The sequence below is a fragment of the Pelodiscus sinensis genome, unplaced genomic scaffold, assembly GCF_049634645.1.
Source record: "Pelodiscus sinensis isolate JC-2024 unplaced genomic scaffold, ASM4963464v1 ctg88, whole genome shotgun sequence".
In the NCBI taxonomy this organism is placed as follows: Eukaryota; Metazoa; Chordata; order Testudines; family Trionychidae; genus Pelodiscus; species Pelodiscus sinensis.
The window spans coordinates 396,949-413,435 of record NW_027465944.1 but is presented as its reverse complement, the minus strand read 5'-3'; the positions used below and the strand labels follow the sequence as shown (position 1 = coordinate 413,435).

General features: G+C 67.6%; 2 protein-coding genes across 4 annotated transcripts; one reads left to right on the top strand and one right to left on the bottom strand.

Moving 5' to 3' along the window:
* Positions 1-273: 273 nt before the first annotated feature.
* LOC102447890 (adenylate kinase isoenzyme 1) lies at positions 274-3,260 on the bottom strand. Its single transcript, XM_006113760.4, has 5 exons — positions 2,959-3,260; positions 1,681-1,880; positions 1,175-1,288; positions 774-968; positions 274-407 (listed from the first exon to the last, which is right to left on the bottom strand). The coding sequence occupies exons 1-5, from the start codon at positions 3,017-3,019 to the stop codon at positions 339-341; spliced, it is 639 nt and encodes a 212-aa protein (XP_006113822.2). The 5' UTR covers positions 3,020-3,260; the 3' UTR covers positions 274-338.
* Positions 3,261-3,408: 148 nt separating this feature from the next.
* Positions 3,409-16,212, top strand: GTF2F1 (general transcription factor IIF subunit 1). 3 transcript variants are annotated; one of them, XM_075917165.1, is made up of 14 exons: positions 4,433-4,557; positions 5,309-5,366; positions 5,896-5,942; positions 6,532-6,604; positions 7,084-7,277; positions 7,757-7,927; positions 8,298-8,476; positions 8,765-8,909; positions 9,140-9,204; positions 9,526-9,645; positions 10,246-10,319; positions 14,970-15,108; positions 15,273-15,399; positions 15,624-16,212. In XM_075917165.1, exons 2-14 carry the CDS (start codon positions 5,355-5,357, stop codon positions 15,826-15,828), a joined length of 1,551 nt encoding a protein of 516 aa, XP_075773280.1. In that variant the 5' UTR covers positions 4,433-4,557; positions 5,309-5,354; the 3' UTR covers positions 15,829-16,212. The 3 variants fall into 3 exon arrangements, with proteins under 3 accessions (XP_075773278.1, XP_075773277.1, XP_075773280.1); XM_075917163.1 differs by lacking the exons at positions 4,433-4,557; positions 14,970-15,108; positions 15,273-15,399; positions 15,624-16,212 and adding exons at positions 3,409-3,548; positions 10,744-14,343; XM_075917162.1 differs by lacking the exons at positions 14,970-15,108; positions 15,273-15,399; positions 15,624-16,212 and adding an exon at positions 10,744-14,343 and having other exon boundaries at positions 4,408-4,557.
* Positions 16,213-16,487: the final 275 nt, after the last annotated feature.

Below are 16,487 nucleotides of genomic sequence, written 5' to 3'. Positions count from 1 at the left end.
GGGGCAACAGCTACTGCCCTGGGGTCTCTGCCACAAGGCTGGTTAGCACCATGCAGGGCAGGAAACTTCCCCCTTGGGGTCTGGGCGTAACCCAGCTGGGACAGGAGGGGCCCTGAGGCCTAGGCTGGGCCCTGGGCTGGACACGCCCTGCCCTAGCTCCCCTGTCTGCAAGCCTTGAGCTTCCTGCTGGGTCTCCGGAACTAGCTCCAGCCGCCTGGTACTGCCTCTGGCTGGGAAAGGGGGACAGGTCCCAAAGGACAAGGCAGGAGCGAGTGCAGGGCCAGGAGCCGTGCCTTTATTTGAACACCGCCCAAGTGGCTGGGTGGCGGGTGCCAGGCCTACAGGAGGCTGTCGATGACGGAGCAGCACTTTGTGAAGATGGCGTCTTCCGGCTCCTCGCCAAGAATCTGCAGGACACAAGGGAGCGGCTGGGGCAGAGCAGCACGGGGCAGAGGCCCTGCTGTGGGTCTCTGCCCCTGGGGGTGCAGCACTGGCTCTGCTCAAATCTGCTTCCCCCCCTCACCCCTGGATGCTTCCAGGGGCCTGGTGAGCAGTACCCAAGATTCTGCCACTGGGGTGGGGATGAAGCTGTTGGCATAGGCTGGGCCCTGGCTGCCTCTTCTCTTCCCCTCCGCCCCCTCCCATCCTGCAGGGAACCACCAGAGCTGGGCTCCATGAACCTCAGTTCAGAGGGAGCCAACCCCCCCCTCATTGCCTGCTCTGGGCGGGGGGAGGGGTTAATGCTGTGGAGTGCATGCGCCCCCCCCACCTACGTTTCTGAGCAAGTTCTTCTGCTGGTAGTAGGCGACGACGGGCTCGCACAGGGAGTAGTGCGTCTCCAGCCGCTGGCGGACGGTGGCCTCGTTGTCGTCCGCCCGGGTGCCCGTCTGGCCCCGCAGCAGCAGTCGCTGGATCATGGTCTCCGTGGAGCAGTCCAGGACAATCACGATGTTGGGAGGACGCCCCACCTGTGGCGCGGTAACCCCCCATCAGGGGGCTGCACCAGGCCAGCAGAGAAATGGGCACTGGGGCCGGGCCCCTCCTGTGCCTGGTGCGTAGGGGGAGCTGGAGCCGCCCTGCGGCGTCTGAGCTGGCCGAAGGACAGGGGGAGCAGCGGCCGCTCGGTTCCTCTCAACACCACCTTTCCCGCCCCGCTGTCAGCCCCGGCACTTACCACGTTCTCAAACTCCTTGGCCTGGTTCAGCTCCCGGGGGAAGCCGTCGATCAGGAAGCCCTTGGCCTCCTCGCTCTTCAGCAAGTTGGCGTTCAACAGGTCGAGGACGAAACCCTGGGGAGACGGGAGCCCCCTCAGCTCTGGGGGGGGAAGGGCTTTGGCCACAGCACATGCTGGGGCCCCAAGGCCCCCCAGACTGACAGGTACTGGCGGGAGCCCAGATCTTCTGCTCTTGGCCTCTCCCTTGTGCTGGCTACTGGGGGGGGGATGCTGAGCCCCAGCAACCTTCCTCCATGCAAGCGCCAGGCATAGGCTGGTTGCAAGGAATGAGCAGGCCTGAGGTGGGCAGAGGGGCTGGTAGTGGTGGGCTGGGCTCTGCAGGGAGCCGTATGGAGCCTGGGCCTGTGGAAGGGGCCAAGTGCAGACCTGCCGGGCAGGATCGTTCCCAGGGCCGCCCCGGGAGCTGGGCTGCTGTAATCCATGAGGGAGGTGGGGCAGGAGCTCACCAAAGGCACGAGTGCCCCTTTCATCATGATGTCCTTGATCTGCCGCCCCTGGCCCGTGGGCCGGCCGGCTTCCTCTCGCAGCAGGTTCCCCATGCCCAGGTGCTGGAAGTCGTACTTGGCGGCCAGCCTCTCGCACTGCACCCCCTTGCCGGAGCCGGGGCCGCCGATCACAAAGACAATGACTTGCGACTTCAGCTTCTCTGCGGCAAGAGACAGATGGGGCAGAGGAAGGGGTGAGGCCAGGATGGCTGGGCCGGGGGCTGCCCCGCTGGACGAGGCCCCAGCTCAGGGTGGGGTGGCTGCGGCAGCCCGATGGGGACAGTGAGCTCCGGGGAAGGGGCCTGGCGTGACGCTCTTGGATTCTGATGTGACCGTACAAACGGCTGCCTCCGCTGCCAGGGGTTTGCACCGAATCTCGTACAAACTGGGCGCTGTGCGTGGAGTTCAAATACTTGCTTCCTGGACGTACTGGCAGGGGCTGGGCCAGCCCATGGTGGCAGGATGGCCAGGCAAGGGGGCAGGCCACAGCGGATGAGCTGGTAAGCTTGTGGGAGCAGATCAGCTTCACGCATTGCCACGTCTGGCCCCTGCCAAGCGGACGCTTACGCTGCCCGTTCGTGTGCACCCCTGGGGGGACAAGAGGCAGCTGGGCCTCCGCACCCCACTTGCTCCTCATCTGCTTGGCCGAGACAGGCCTCCGGGGTGGAGGGGAGGGGGTCAGTCCTGGCTGCCATGTGGTGGGACCAATTGTTCTCTGGGACCCAGAGGAATCCTCCTCCACCCTCCCCCCCACCTGTCCACACCAAGCGGGGAATGAGTTTGGAGCACGCCTCCCCCCCAGGAGCTGGATTCTAGCTGGGGGGGGTTCACACCTGCCGCTTCCCACAACCCTGCACCCAGCACACCTATTGTAGCGAGCCCGGAACCAGCTTCCTTCCCCTAAATCCCAGCTAAGCCAAAGCGCTGCTAGGAAACGCATCAAACACCCGTCTAGCGACCTGCTGGCTGAGCAGAGGTTCCCGGAGGACTCGTGCAGTAACAAGACGGCAAATTAAATCCTCCAGCAGGGCCAGTCCACTCCCATGCTTGGGCAGCTTTGCCTCTTCCCTTCAAGGCTGTTTCCCAGTCCTCTCTCAGCTGATCTCTAGACCCCGCTCCCCCGGAATCCTGGCTCCCTGGGCTCTAACCAGCAAGACAGACCCTCCCGTTCAGACAGTCGTAACCCTCCGAAGGCACAGAGAGACCCTCCTCTGCCCCTAGAGCCAGCTTGCTGATTACCCTGCAGTTCAGGTTTCAGAGGCTTAGCAGTTTTAGGAAGCCGGGCCTGGCAGAGTCCCATCTTCCAGGGTGCAGACCCTTCTCGGGGGGCCCCCCCAAGGCACTGGCCTGGCCTGCAGCCCTCAAGCTCTCATGTAAAACTAATCTTGGCCATTTTAGCCCGGCCCCTGCTACTTAGCCAACCGGGCTTTCTGATGTCACAAGGCAGCCCTGGGCTGGCCTATGGCCTGGGACAGGAGCCGCTGAGATTCCACTGGGGGGGTGGGAGTTGGTTGCAGTGGCTGCTGGAAGTGGGGGGAGGCAGAGGAAACCGGAGCATGGGGTCTAGTGCCCAGAACACCTGGCTCAGGTGTGTGCCAGCTCGGCTACTTGCTGCGCCTCAGCTCCCCCGGGCCAGGGGGCTATTTTCCCAGCTCCAGGATCTCGGGATGGCGCCAGTGCCCCGGCTGCCCCTCCGGACTGGGTGCGAGAGGGGAGAGAAGGGCCCGAGGAGACAATGGACCCGATTTGCAGGGACTTTGTGCTGCTGCGAGGAGCAGGGGCAGCCTTAAGCCCCCTCGGTGCTGAGAGCAGCCTGGCTCGGATCAAGCGTAAGAGCAGGGTCCCCATTGACAGCTGACCCTAGGGCGTGAGGCTCGCCCATCCACAAAGGGGGAGGGGGCCCTCCATGGTACCCCCTGCACACACAGCGCCCACTATCCCCCCCGGCGGGGCCCTGGGCCAGGAACCCCCCCGCTCCGTAGCCCCAGTCCACCGCCCGTTTGGCCAAAAGCGCCATATCCCCCCCCCGGCCACGGCCCCCCCCCCGGCCCAGGGCCCCACAGCCCCCCCCCGCCACGGCCCCCCCCCCCCGCCACGGCCCCCACCCCCCCGGCCCAGGGCCCCACAGCCCCCCCCGCCACGGCCCCCACCCCCCCCCGGCCCAGGGCCCCACAGCCCCCCCCCGCCACGGCCCCACCCCCCCCGGCCCAGGGCCCCACAGCCCCCCCCCGCCACGGCCCCACCCCCCCCGGCCCAGGGCCCCACAGCCCCCCCCGCCACGGCCCCACCCCCCCGGGCCAGGGCCCCACAGCCCCCCCCGCCACGGCCCCACCCCCCCGGGCCAGGGCCCCACAGCCCCCCCCGCCACGGCCCCACCCCCCCCGGGCCAGGGCCCCACAGCCCCCCCCGCCACGGCCCCACCCCCCCCGGGCCAGGGCCCCACAGCCCCCCCCGCCACGGCCCCACCCCCCCGGGCCAGGGCCCCACAGCCCCCCCCGCCACGGCCCCACCCCCCCCGGGCCAGGGCCCCACAGCCCCCCCCCGCCACGGCCCCACCCCCCCGGGCCAGGGCCCCACAGCCCCCCCCGCCACGGCCCCACCCCCCCCGGGCCAGGGCCCCACAGCCCCCCCGGGCCAGGGCCCCACAGCCCCCCCCGCCACGGCCCCACCCCCCCCGGGCAGGGGCCGGCAGGTTGCGGTTCCCATGGCAACCCGCAAGGCAGGCCCACTTCCGGGGCGCGAGAGCGGAAACTTCCGGTCATGCGCAGTGACTGGGCGCTCGGTGCCATCGGCTCGGGAGCTTCGCAGCGAAGCCGGCGGGGGCGCGGGGCTCCCTTGGTACGAGGGGGCGGGGCCTGGGGTCTGCGGGGCGGGGGGCGGAGGGGAGCGGTGGGCGGGGTGGGGGTGAGGGGGGGCGGAGGGGAGCGGTGGGCGGGGTGGGGGCGAGGGGGTGAGGGGGGCGGAGGGGAGCGGTGGGCGGGGTGGGGGCGGAGGGGGTGAGGGGGGCGGAGGGGAGCGGTGGGTGGGGTGGGGGCGAGGGGGGTGAGGGGGGGCGGAGGGGAGCGGTGGGCGGGGTGGGGGCGGGGGGGGTGAGGGGGGCGGAGGGGAGCGGTGGGTGGGGTGGGGGGCGAGGGGGGTGAGGGGGCGGTGGGCGGGGTGGGGCGAGGGGGGGCGGAGGGGAGCGGTAGGTGGGGGGGGTGAGGGGGGCGGAGGGGAGCGGTGGGCGGGGTGGGGGGCGAGGGGGTGAGGGGGGGCGGAGGTGAGCGGTGGGCGGGGTGGGGGCGAGGGGGTGAGGGGGGGCGAAGGGGGAGCGGTGGGCGGGGTGGGGGCGAGGGGTGAGGGGGGGCGGAGGGGAGCGGTGGGTGGGGTGGGGGCGAGGGGGGCGAGGAGGGTGAGGGGGGGCGGAGGGGAGCGGTGGGTGGGGTGGGGGCGAGGGGGGTGAGGGGGGGGCGGAGGGGAGCGGTGGGCGGGGTGGGGGCGGAGGGGTGAGGGGGGGGCGGAGGGGAGCGGTGGGCGGGGGGGGGGTGTTTAAAACGCTGCCCCTCATTCCTGCTCACCGCCGGCGACTGGCTTTTTGTTTCTCTCCCAGACTCTTGCCGGCTCCCAGGAGGACCCGGGCAGCCCCCTCTGCCGACATGACCTCGCTGGTGAGTTCTGTGTGGCGCCCCCCAGCTCTGGGAAGCGGCCCTGCCCCCTGCCCTAGACTGACCCGCCCAGCTAGTCCGTCTCCGAGCGACTTGTCCTCAGGACCTAACCCCACATCTCCTGCCTAAGTCTCCTGTTACGTGGCAGACCCCTCCTGACCCCTGCTAACGAGGCAAGGCGCCCTGGGTAATTGCTCCCCAGCTCGCATCCCCACCGTTGTCCGGTCTGTTCTGTACAAGCTGCTTTGGTCCAGCTCCTCAAAGGCATTTTAGGCTGCAAGCCTCTGTTGGTTTGGAGCCTAAATATCTTTGGCTCTGGGGGATTGGCTCCATAATCCCCAGCAGTTGTGAGTTCCACAGGTTAACACGAGAACCGTACTACTTCTTCTTCTTTTTTTTTTTTCATGTAAAACTTGGGTTTAATCTTAATTTCATGGGGTCCCCAGCAGTGATCAGGGAGGGAGGCTCCCTCCCAGTCCTCCGAGCAGCACATGCCTCTGAAATGAAACCTCAGTCTTTGCTCTCTCCCCAGAGCACGAGCAGCCAGTCGGTCACGGAGTATGTGGTGCGAGTACCCAAGTGAGTCTCTGCTTATGTGGCTCTTTGCTGGAAGCTTTTCTCCTGGGTAAAGCAGGGTGCCCCGGGCTCAGGAGAGCGGAGACGGGGGGGTCCCTTGCATTTCTGGGGCAAATGGCGCTCAGGTCGCTGACAGTGGAGTTGTCGGTCTCGGCTCGTCTCCCTGGCGGCCCAGCCTTGGTTTTGTTTGATCTAAACAGCATGCCGGAGGCCATGTATATTAGGCATATTACGGTACATCCCTGGCTGAGATCAGGGCCCTTTGCTCCAGACCTTCACAGAGCTCCCAGCTTCAATAGACAAAGAAAGAGAAACTGAGGCACGGAGTAGGAATGCGGTTTGCCCAAGATCACTCGCTAGGGCCGGGCTGGGAGTAGAGCCACGCTGCCTGCTGAGTCATATCAACCGCGGGCTCCCGCTAGGCTCTGGGGTGCTTTCGGCAGAGGGACTGGTCCCTGGGGCCAGGCAGGGCTGAGGGACGCTGACAGTCAGGGTGTGTGGTTTGCTGCATGGCTAGAGCGTGCTCAGCATAGTGGCCGCCTCGCAGCAGGGGCGATGTCGCTGGCCGCTCAGGTGTCTCCTCTTGCTGCAGAAACACACCCAAGAAGTACAACATCATGGCCTTCAACGCTGCCGACAAGGTCAACTTCACCACCTGGCACCAGGTAGGCCCTGCCTTAGCCCTGTCCCCAGCCCCACCTGGCACGTGGCCTGCTTGCTGGCGCTTTGGGGGCTGGAGCATCCTGTGCCTGGCGGCTCAGTGGGGTGCTGGGCTCTGGGTGGGCCAGTAGCTGTCGGTGCATGTGACGCTGGCTGGAAATACTGGGGAGAGCACCCCCCTGTAATGCACTGACCTACAGGGCAGCCGGTTCTCTCCCCACCCACCTCCTGCACTGATCCGTCCCTGCTGCTGCAGACGGGCAGGGCTTGGTCTCGGGGCCTGGTGGCGGGTCCCAGGCAGTGGCTCGGTTTCAGCCCAGAAGCCCAGCGTTTGTGCGGGCTCTTAGCACGCGGAGCTGGGGGGGGGGGAGGCGGGTCGCTGCGTGCTGGAAGCGCGTGGCCGTTGCTCACCACGGGGAGCTGAGCGGGGTGCTGCTGTGCAGGGTGGCTTGGAGCCCACGTTCCCCTTGGCTCCCTCTCGCAGGCGAAAATGGAGCGAGACCTCAGCAACAAGAAGATCTACCAAGAGGAGGAGATGCCGGAGTCGGGGGCGGGCAGCGAGTTTAACCGCAAGCTGCGCGAGGAGGCTCGCCGCAAGAAATACGGCATCGTCCTGCGGGAGTTCAAGCCTGAGGACCAGCCCTGGCTCCTCAAAGTCAACGGCAAAGCCGGGCGCAAGTGAGTGGGGACCTGTCAGCCCCAGGGGCCGGTGCCTGACTGCTGGCTCCCAACACAGGAGCCTCTGCTGGCTGTGCTTCGAGCCCCAGCCGTGTTGTCCGCTCTGAACTGGCCACCCCGCTGTCAGGCAGGCGGGGGGAGTTGCTAGTCTCTCCTGGCAACGTGCAACCGACCTGGCACCTTCCTGTGGTGAGGGAGGGTCGGGGCCTGGCGTGGCTCTGAGGAGAGCCACGGGTCAGAGGGGGACCCAGGAATCCTAGGTCAGTGTGTCCCTGCTCTAACCACTGGACAGGGCTTCCTCCGAGCCAGGGGTGGAGCCGCCTTCCCAGCCTCCCTGCTTTAACTATTAGTCTCGGCTCCCTTCCCAGAGCTGGGACTAGAACCCAGGGCCCTGGCTTCCACCTGCCTACCCCCTCCCAGCCATTGGGCCAGAGCCCTGGTGCCCCCCGAGTGCAGCTCTCCCTTCCCCCCGTGCCCAGGTTCAAAGGGGTGAAGAAGGGGGGCGTGACCGAGAACGCCTCCTACTACATCTTCACCCAGTGCCCCGACGGCGCCTTCGAGGCCTTCCCGGTCAGCAACTGGTACAACTTCACCCCCGTGGCCAAGCACCGCACCCTGACGGCCGAGGAGGCAGAGGAGGAGTGGGAGCGGTGAGTCCTGGCCCGTAGGGCTCTAACCACTAGACCCCACTCTCCCCTCCCTAAGGAAGGAGTAGAACCCGGGATCTGTGCAGGGCTTGGCGCTGGGGACACAGGGGGTGGGTACGGCCTGTGCGGCGTCGCATCGCATCGCCAGGCGGTCAGCCTGGTGCCTGGGCGGGTCCAGCTTTTGCTCGAGGTTGCTCAGCGCCGGCTTCTCGCGGTCCGGCACTCCCGTGCAGCCCGGTACCAGGGAGCCCTGCTCCGGATTGGGGGGGTCCCCTCTCCCCACCACCCTGGCAATGCCGGCTCTCCCCTGCCGCGGAGTCAGGCCTGGGAGGGGTCCTGCCTCCGGTGTCCTCACCTGCCCTCTCGCCGCCAGGCGGAACAAGGTGCTGAACCACTTCAGCATCATGCAGCAGCGGAGGCTGAAGGACCAGGGCGACGAGGAGGAGGAGAAGGAGAAGACGACCAAGAAGAAGAGCAGCGAGCTGAAGATTCACGACCTGGAGGACGACCTGGAGATGAGCTCGGACGAGAGCGAGCTGAGCGACGCTGACGGTGAGGGGCCCCTTTCGCGCGTCTCGCCAGGGCATGGCAGAGGTGGCCCAGTGCCCTGGCTGGGGGGGGGGAGCTGGTTACTGCCTAGGTTTGTCGTGAGCCCCATAGCTCCGGGCCCAGGCCACCCCTGGGCCTTCACAGCTCGGCACCCCCCTCAGAGAGCCTGCAGCCTCTCCGGAGTCTCCCCACGCAACCCGGGAGTCCTGTTCTCTGCCCCTCCCCCCTCACGGGGCCAGGGCTGTCCCTCCCGCTGAGCCGCCTGGGGGTGTTTCCCATGCTGCTTTGCAGGGGAGAAAGCGGCCAAACCCAAGAAGAAAGCGCCGCTGAGCAAGAAGAAGAAGAAGAAGAAGGGCTCGGACGACGAGGCCTTCGAGGACAGCGACGACGGGGACTTCGAGGGGCAGGAAGTGGATTACATGTCGGACGGGTCCAGGTAAGGGTGGGACCTAGCCTGCTGCTCCCACCGGGATGGGGTTCTCCGCCCCTCCCCACGTGCCATTCCCCCGCTGGGCCCGGGAGCGTAGCTCTCGGCTGCACCTTGCACACTCGCTCTTGGCGGAGGCAGGCTCCTTCCTGCTCCCTGCCCCCGCGCCCTGTGTGCCCGGCTGCCCCCCATCCACTCCGGCTTCCCCGGGCTGGGGGCGTCTCCCTTGTGTCTTACAGCAGTTCGCAGGAGGAGGCGGCAGTGGGGAAGCCCAAGGAGACGAAGGAAGAGGACGGCCCCAAAGGTAGGTGGCAGATGCGGGGTAGCTGGGACGTGGCCTTGTTCCATGGCAGCGCCGGTGGGTTAACAGAGAACTGGCTGGCACTGGCCTGGTGCCTTGCGGGGCATCTGGGGGCAGGACCGCGCAGCTGAGCTGGAGGGGAGCAGGGCCTTGGGCGGGCAGCGCCCAGCAGGAGGGAGCTGCTGCTCCGTGGCGTCGAATCCCGGGTCCTCTAGCGGCTGCCGTGGCTCTGTGGGCTGCGATCCCTTGAGCCTGGCGTGAGCAGGCCGTGCCCATGGGAAACGGCTCCTTGCTGCCCCTGAGCCCGCCATGCGTTGGCCCCAGGGATCGACGAGGCGAGCGAGAGCAGCGAGGAGAGCGAGGAGGAGAAGCCCGCCGAGGAGAAGGAGGAGGAGGAAGAGGAGAAGAAGGCCCCCACCCCGCAGGAGAAGAAGAAGAAAAAGGGTGAGTGTTCCTGGGAGGGAGGGGACCGGACCACGGGCGGGGGGAGGGGTCTGAGGTCTCAGGGTGGCTGGGGGGACAGGACTAGGACTCCGAGCTGCTACTGGCTTGCTCAGACCCTGGGCCCCTCTCTATCCCCTCAGGGCTGGCGCTGGGCCCCCAGAGGTGTCTGTGGGGAGCAGCTGTGACAGCGCTGGGGAGCTTCCGGGGACGTGCTACGCTGCCCCCTTAGCCGAGAGGGCGCCGGTGTCTCCTGGGCAGCGGCGGGGGGCACAAGGGGGCGGGCGGGACTGCGCTCCCCGGTGATGCTGTGCCAGCTGGCCCACGGATGGGGCTTGTCCCTTGGGGCGGGGGGCGCTGTGGCTGGGCCGCCTCCCCCGCCTCACAGCCCAAGACTTGGGTTCAGAGCTGTGGCTGGCCTAGAAGTAGGCTCCCTCTGGCCCGAGCGTGCTGGGCGAAGAGCCCTGGGGTGGCTGGAGCCAGGGGCTCTGGGAGGCCAGAGAGAGCTCTGACCTCAAGCATCCTTGAGTGGCTGGAGATTGACAGGCGGTGGAGAGGGGAGGGGCTTGCTCTGACCCCGCCCACACCCCTCCCATCTTGCAGACAGCAGCGAGGAGTCGGAGACGTCCGAGGAGAGCGACATCGACAGCGAAGCGTCCTCGGCCCTCTTCATGGCGGTAACCCGACCCGCGTCCTTTGGGGGGGGCTCGGGGCCTCGGCAGGGTCTCACCCCATAGCCCCTCTCGCGCAGCGTCCCTGTGGGTGCTCCGCTCGCGGTGTGTGCGTGTCCCTGCGCCGAGGTGGGCGGGCTTCGGCCAGCGGCGCCCGTCCCGTGTGGTCCAGCCGCCCCGGCCTGCGCAGGGTCCCCAGCAGAGCCCTCCGGGCGCGTCTGCAAGTGGCTGTTCCGGAGCTTGGCCCCTGCCAGGCCTCTTGCCCCTTTTAGGTCGTTAAAGCAACACGTCCCGTCCCCTCCCCCCCCCCGGTCGATTCCTCTCGGGAGGTTCTGCCCAGATCCGCCAGGAGGCCGCCAGCGACGGGTCCCTCCGGTGCTTGGGAGAGGCACGTGTGCCCCCAACGAGCTCATGCTGCCTTACCCTTCAGGCCCGCGCTAGGAAAGCCGGCGACCTGACGCTAAAACCCCAAAGGGAGACACGCTTGCTGCAGCCAGCCTCAGCCCCTGGTCCCGGGACCAGCCCTGGACAACGGCCGCCATCTGCAGCAGCCGCTCCCCTCCCCCGGCAGGCTACGAAGAGGAAATCGACGGCTCCCTCGCGCAGCAACGCTGCAAAGCGCGCCCCCCGCTTGCCCCCCGCGGAGCCGCGGAAAAGAAAGCAGCCTCCCGCGAAGCCCGGCGCAAGACTGAGCACCTACGACACCCCCGGGGCCTCCGGCATCGCAGCCTCCCCCCAGGGTCCCAAGAGAGCCAGGCTGGACGAGACGGCACCGTCCGACGAGAGAGGCAAGAGGGAGCCCAAAGCGAGCGCCCCAACCAGCCCCCCCGCACTGGGCACTTCAACACCTCCTGCTGGGCATGCGGCAGAACGCACCACCCCCCCGGAGCCGACAAGACCGTCCACCCCGCCAGCGACACACCCGCCTTCCTCGGCACCGAAGACGCCACAGGCGTCCGGATTCCCAAACGACCCATCGGTCTCTGAGACGCCTGAGTCTGCCCGGCTCGGCGCTAGGAGCACTGCGGCGCGCGCCAAACCTGCCCGTTCGCCGTCCCCACCCAGGGCCGCCTCCTGTTTCTCCAGCCAAGATGAGGTGGATGCTGATTCGGGGCCTCCTTGCAGCCGCCCTTTGCCTCAGGGTGCGGCACAAGCTGAGTCGTCTGCCCTCCGGAGGTACCCGGAGCCCAGAGGTGACCCGCCACCCTGGTACGGACACCCCTGCATGGCCCCACCCTGGCTCTGCTGGGATCCACGGGCCATCTATGGGCAACAGTTTCCCAGGCTACGCAATAGCCAGAGGGAGCAACCGTGCCCTCCCTCGTTCCCGGCACCTCAGCCTCCCCACGAGGAGGAAGAGGAAAGGCTCAAGCAGGAAGCTGCCCCTGCACCCGGTGGTCCCGCAGCCAAAATGGTCGCGCCTCCCCCACCGCCGGCTGACGAGTTCCAGCAGCGCCAGGGGCTGTTCAGGCGGATAGCCGAGTCACTCAAGCTCCCGGTGGAGGGGCCCAGCCGGTCGCGGCGCTCAGTCGTGGACATACTGCTGCCTTTCGCGCGCACCAAGACGGGGCTGCCCGTCCACGAGGCCCTCTTGGAGCCAGCGAAAGCACTCTGGCAAACGCCGGCCACCGTCGCCCCCACCTGCAAGAGGGCTGACAAGTATTATCTGGCCGCCTCCAAGGACACGGGCTTTTTATCTTCTTCGCCCACCCCGAATTCCATGGTGGTCTTTGCGGTGGACGAGAGGGAGAGGCTGCGTCTGACCAGCCCGTCCGACAGAGACTGGAAGAGACTGGATTTGCTTGGCCGCAGAGCATACTCCGCAGCAGCGCTCCAGTTTCGAATCGCCAATTACGAGGCGCTCCTGTCCCGGTACGATCACACCAATTACTCGAAACTGAACGACTTTGTTCAGTACATCCCGGAGGAGAGCAGGAAACAGTTCCAGGCCCTCGTGTCGGAGGGCCAGCTGCTGGCCCGGACGGCGCTGCAAGCGTCCCTTGATGCGGCAGACACAGCTGCCCGCTCCGTAGCGACAGCGGTGGTCGTACGGCGTGTGGCGTGGCTGCGTCCATCGGGACTCCCCAAGTACATACAAGCCAAGGTGGAGGATTTTCCCTTCGAAGGCTCCAACTTGTTCTCCGACCAGACTGACGACTATTTCCACTACCTCCGGGATGGGAGAGCAACACTGAGAGCACTGGGCATCGGCGCGCCACCGCGCAGGAGACGGCAGAGCAGGTACCGGGCTAGGCCAAGATCTCGCGCCTCTTCGTCCCCCCCCCCCGAGCAACACTCTGACTCGGACGCGACAGAGGCCTCCCAGATGTAACCGCCCCCAGCACAGTCGTGTCCTCACCCACCTCACAGCAGCAAACTTGAACGTGTGGTCGAGGCTCCGAGACGCCTCCCCCGGATCCGCCAGAGAACATCTGCCATTTAGCGACCGCCTGACTCGTTCTACCCAGTGCCGCCTTGGACAAGCGGGTGTTGGAAACGAACAACGGAGACTCCGTCCAGTTCCCTCCTGTCCCCGAAAGAGCAGCCGATGGAGACCCAGTCTAGGCGCGAGAACGCTCAACAAGTGCGTCAAGCAACACTTAATCAGGATGGTCCCTGGACCCGGGGATTGCTCTGGGCGCTTGACCTCCCTGGCTCCTGCTTGCACATCACCACCTGCCCGTCGGCCAGGAGGTTCCTCGGACGTGCCGGCAGGGATCCGAGCCCGGAACGAGTCTTTCCTGTTCCCTCTCAGCCTCTGTGGCACTGGGGGGTGGGTCTCCGAGCTCCTTGTGGGGGCGGGCACCTCCACCAACTGGAGTCCTGTAGCTGGACAGTTGCTTTCAGAAAGCCCCCTCCCCCCGAGGCGATCCTGTCCTGGCTACGCAGTCACTAGGGGCCTTTTCTCACCACTGCGCCTTCAACCAAACTCGGCCGTTGTCATGGATGTTGCCAGCTCTGTGTCCAGGGTCCCACCCCGCCGCCGTGGAGGCCAAACGCTTCGGGCCAGCACGGATGTGCCACCCTGCCCGTCGGATCTCCACAGTACGAGCCAGTCTGCAGGCAGCGACCGCCGTGTTGTAAACGTGCCAGGCCCCACGGGTGGCTCTGGACAGTTAACGTTCTGCGCCGGTGCCACTCAGCCTCTCACAGCACCAAGCTCCCCTGCGCAAGGGGCAGAGATCTCAGACAGGCTGCGGCCAAGCCAGCTTCCGCAAGGCCCTCTCCCTTGCCCCCGAGCCCGGCCCGCCTCGTGGAACTAAACCTGCCAGGCTGTCCTCCCTTGAACCGGTGCACCTCGCCGCCACCCGGTTCCTGCCACTGCGCATCCGCTCAGCCCGGCTTGGAACCCGCCACGTCTACCCTGAAGAGAAGAGAACTGCTCCGCCAGGTCCGAGCCGGACTCCTTTCAGCCTGACAGCCTGCTTGTTCACACGGTTCTCACTGAAGACAGCCTTTCTGACACCCGTCGGCTCCCGAGTTATTCCAAGTTGGTTAGGTTGAGACCTCCTCCAGAGTTACTTCCGAAAACCCCTCTGCGTTGCCCCGCATCGGCCTGTTGGTTACCTTCCTGTTCCCTACACGGCACGGAGCTTGAACACAAAGCCACGGGCCACGCGCTGGACGCCTTGACAGGACTGGCCCTTTCAAAGTCCCCCCACGGCTAGGCTCAGATAGCCTGGAGATCAGCCGCATCCAACCAGAGACGCTCACAAGGGGTTTCCGTCTGCACGTCTGCCTGCCTCGAGGCGCTCTGCACCCGAACGCCCGCCCCTCTGCTGTTGCCGAGCCGCCCGGACGCTTGCGAAGCAGCAGCCGGGGTGTTGCACGCCCCTCCACGGTGCCAGGCTCCCCGCAGCCGCTCACTGGGCCTGATTGGCGCTAACCAATCCACCGCCGAGGCCCCAGCCGCCCAGCGCGGGGCGCCGCTCTCCCACCACCTCCAGCGCAGCACCCGCAGGGACACTGCTTGCGCGGCGCAGTCACTGTGGTTCTTCGACACGGGTGTCCCTGTGGGCGCTCCGCTGCCTCCCCTCGGCTTCGGAGCTCGGCCGCGGCCTCGGCGCTCGGGCAGCCAGCGCCCACGGCGGAGACGCGGGAGCAGGGGGGCTGCTGCCGGAAGCCTCTGATCCTGGGCGCAGGGACGCAGCTCACCCGCAGGGACGCGCCTCGCGCAGAACCCCAGTCACTGCTCAGGGTGAGTGACCTCTCCCCAGCTGGAGGGGTTCTCAGCCCAGCCCCTGGGGGGATGGGGCTCCCCGCCTTGCTGGAGGCCTGAGCAGGGATCCCAAGCCCCCCAGTCCAGGCTATGGGGGGGGGTGGGAGGAGGCGGGCGGAAGTCCCTTCCCAGGGAGCGGAGAGGGCCGCTGCGGGACAGGCTGCCTGTCGCTAAGACCCACCACTCAGCCTTGAGCTTCTGGCTGCTTCCGGGACGGGCAGTGACCTTGCTGCCCTGCCCGCCACAGAGAGAGTCCTCCCCTCGGTTTGGAGCTGGGAGTCCCCTCCCCTTGCCTCCGGGCCATTGAGTGCCCAAGGGGGGGTGCCTGGTTGTTCCTCTGCACGGCCCCCTCCGTGCCCTAGCTTGGCTCTGGGGGAGTGCACGGGGGTGTCCCAGTTCGATGGCCAACACCGGCTCCTCTTCCCCCCCACACCTAGAAGAGGAAAACCCCCCCCAAGAAGGAGCGGAAGGGCTCGGCCAGCAGCTCCCGAGGGAACAGCCGCCCGGGGACGCCCACCGTGGACGCGGGCAGCACCTCCTCCACGCTGCGCGCCGCAGCCAGCAAGCTGGAGCAAGGTGAGAGCCGGGGGCCGCAGGCGTCGGACTCGGGGCTGGGGCTTCTGAACCAGCCTCTGGACCTGTCCCGGACGCCGGGAGGGGCCCCCTGCGGCCCGGCTCCCGACCGCGCCAGCAGGGGGCGCCATCTGGGCGGGGCGCTGACCTGCTCTGTCTCCGCGTAGGGAAGCGGCAGGCGGGATCCGGTGACCTCCCGGCAGCCAAGAGGCTGAAATTGGACTCGGGACCCCAGACAGCGTCGGGCAAATCCACCCCCCAGCCACAGTCGGGCAAGTCCACCCCCAGCAGCGGGTGAGTGACCGGGGGCGGGGCCAGTCCCTGGGGGGAGAGCGGGGAGGCTGGGCGGGGCTTTGCTGCCTGTGGGGTCTGGGCCAATCCCTGGGGGGTGGGCGGGGCCAATCCCTGGGGGGGAGGGGAGGGGAGGGGACCCGGAGTCTCTGGACAGGCCCAAGGAAAAGCCTTGGGGGCGGGGGCGCAGCACACGGGGTCCCACGGAGTCGCCCCGCCCCCCACAGGGACGTGCAGCTGACGGAGGAGGCCGTGCGGCGCTACCTGACCCGCAAGCCCATGACCACCAAGGACCTGCTGAAGAAGTTCCAGACCAAGAAGACGGGGCTGAGCAGCGAGCAGACGGTGAACGTCCTGGCCCAGATCCTCAAGCGCCTCAACCCCGAGCGCAAGATGATCAATGAGAAGATGCACTTCTTCCTCAAGGAGTGAGGGGCGGGGCCTGGGCAGGCCACACCCCCACCCCGCCCGGCCCAGAGGGCAAAGGTCATCCCGCTTCCCTTCCTGCTGTAAGGGCCTGGCGGGGGGGAGACCTGGCCCATGGGGTCCTGCTCCCTTAGGGACCCCCCCCCCGCCTGCGCGTGTGCCCGAGGCAGGCTGGGCCGTGTCCCTGCTGTCCCCACACCTGGCTTGGGCCAGCCCCTCGGCTCCTGGCTTTGCCGTTGCTCCCTGCCCCCAGGCCGCCCTTGGCGCTGAGTCCTGGCGGTGCCCGTGCCCCCCGTTTGGCGGTACCCCTGCCTGGGTTGTCTGTTTCTCCCGAGGTCGGCCCGGCAGCGGGTCCCGCCTCTGTTACAATAAACAGGGCTGTCTCTGTGGCGCTGGGCTGGCCGATTGCTTGCCACGGGCACTGCAGGGGGCTGCCTCCTGCTGCCAGCGCCTTGAGCCCCCCCTTCCCGCTTCCCTGGCATGGGATGTCCTGCCAGGAGCAGACCCTCTGTGGCTCAGCCCGCCCGCGGGGGAGGGGGGCTGGGTGCAGCCGGCTGTCCGGCCCCAAAGTGGCTGCTCCGTGGGATGCCTGAGATGCCGGCCTTAATTCCCCAGCCCTGCTGTGCGGTGCGGGCGAGCATTCCTGTGGCTCCCCGTCCCCGGGC

Coding starts and splice junctions, on each gene's coding strand:
- LOC102447890 (XM_006113760.4), bottom strand. CDS start 3,019: ATGGGACTCTGCCAGGCCCGGCTTCCTAAAACTGCTAAGCCTCTGAAA. Junction 1,289..1,680: donor AAGGGGCACTCGTGCCTTTG/GTGAGCTCCTGC, acceptor CCGTCTCCCCAG/GGTTTCGTCCTCGACCTGTT. Junction 969..1,174: donor CCAAGGAGTTTGAGAACGTG/GTAAGTGCCGGG, acceptor ACCGCGCCACAG/GTGGGGCGTCCTCCCAACAT.
- GTF2F1 (XM_075917163.1), top strand. Junction 5,943..6,531: donor TATGTGGTGCGAGTACCCAA/GTGAGTCTCTGC, acceptor CTCTTGCTGCAG/AAACACACCCAAGAAGTACA. Junction 9,205..9,525: donor GGAAGAGGACGGCCCCAAAG/GTAGGTGGCAGA, acceptor CGTTGGCCCCAG/GGATCGACGAGGCGAGCGAG.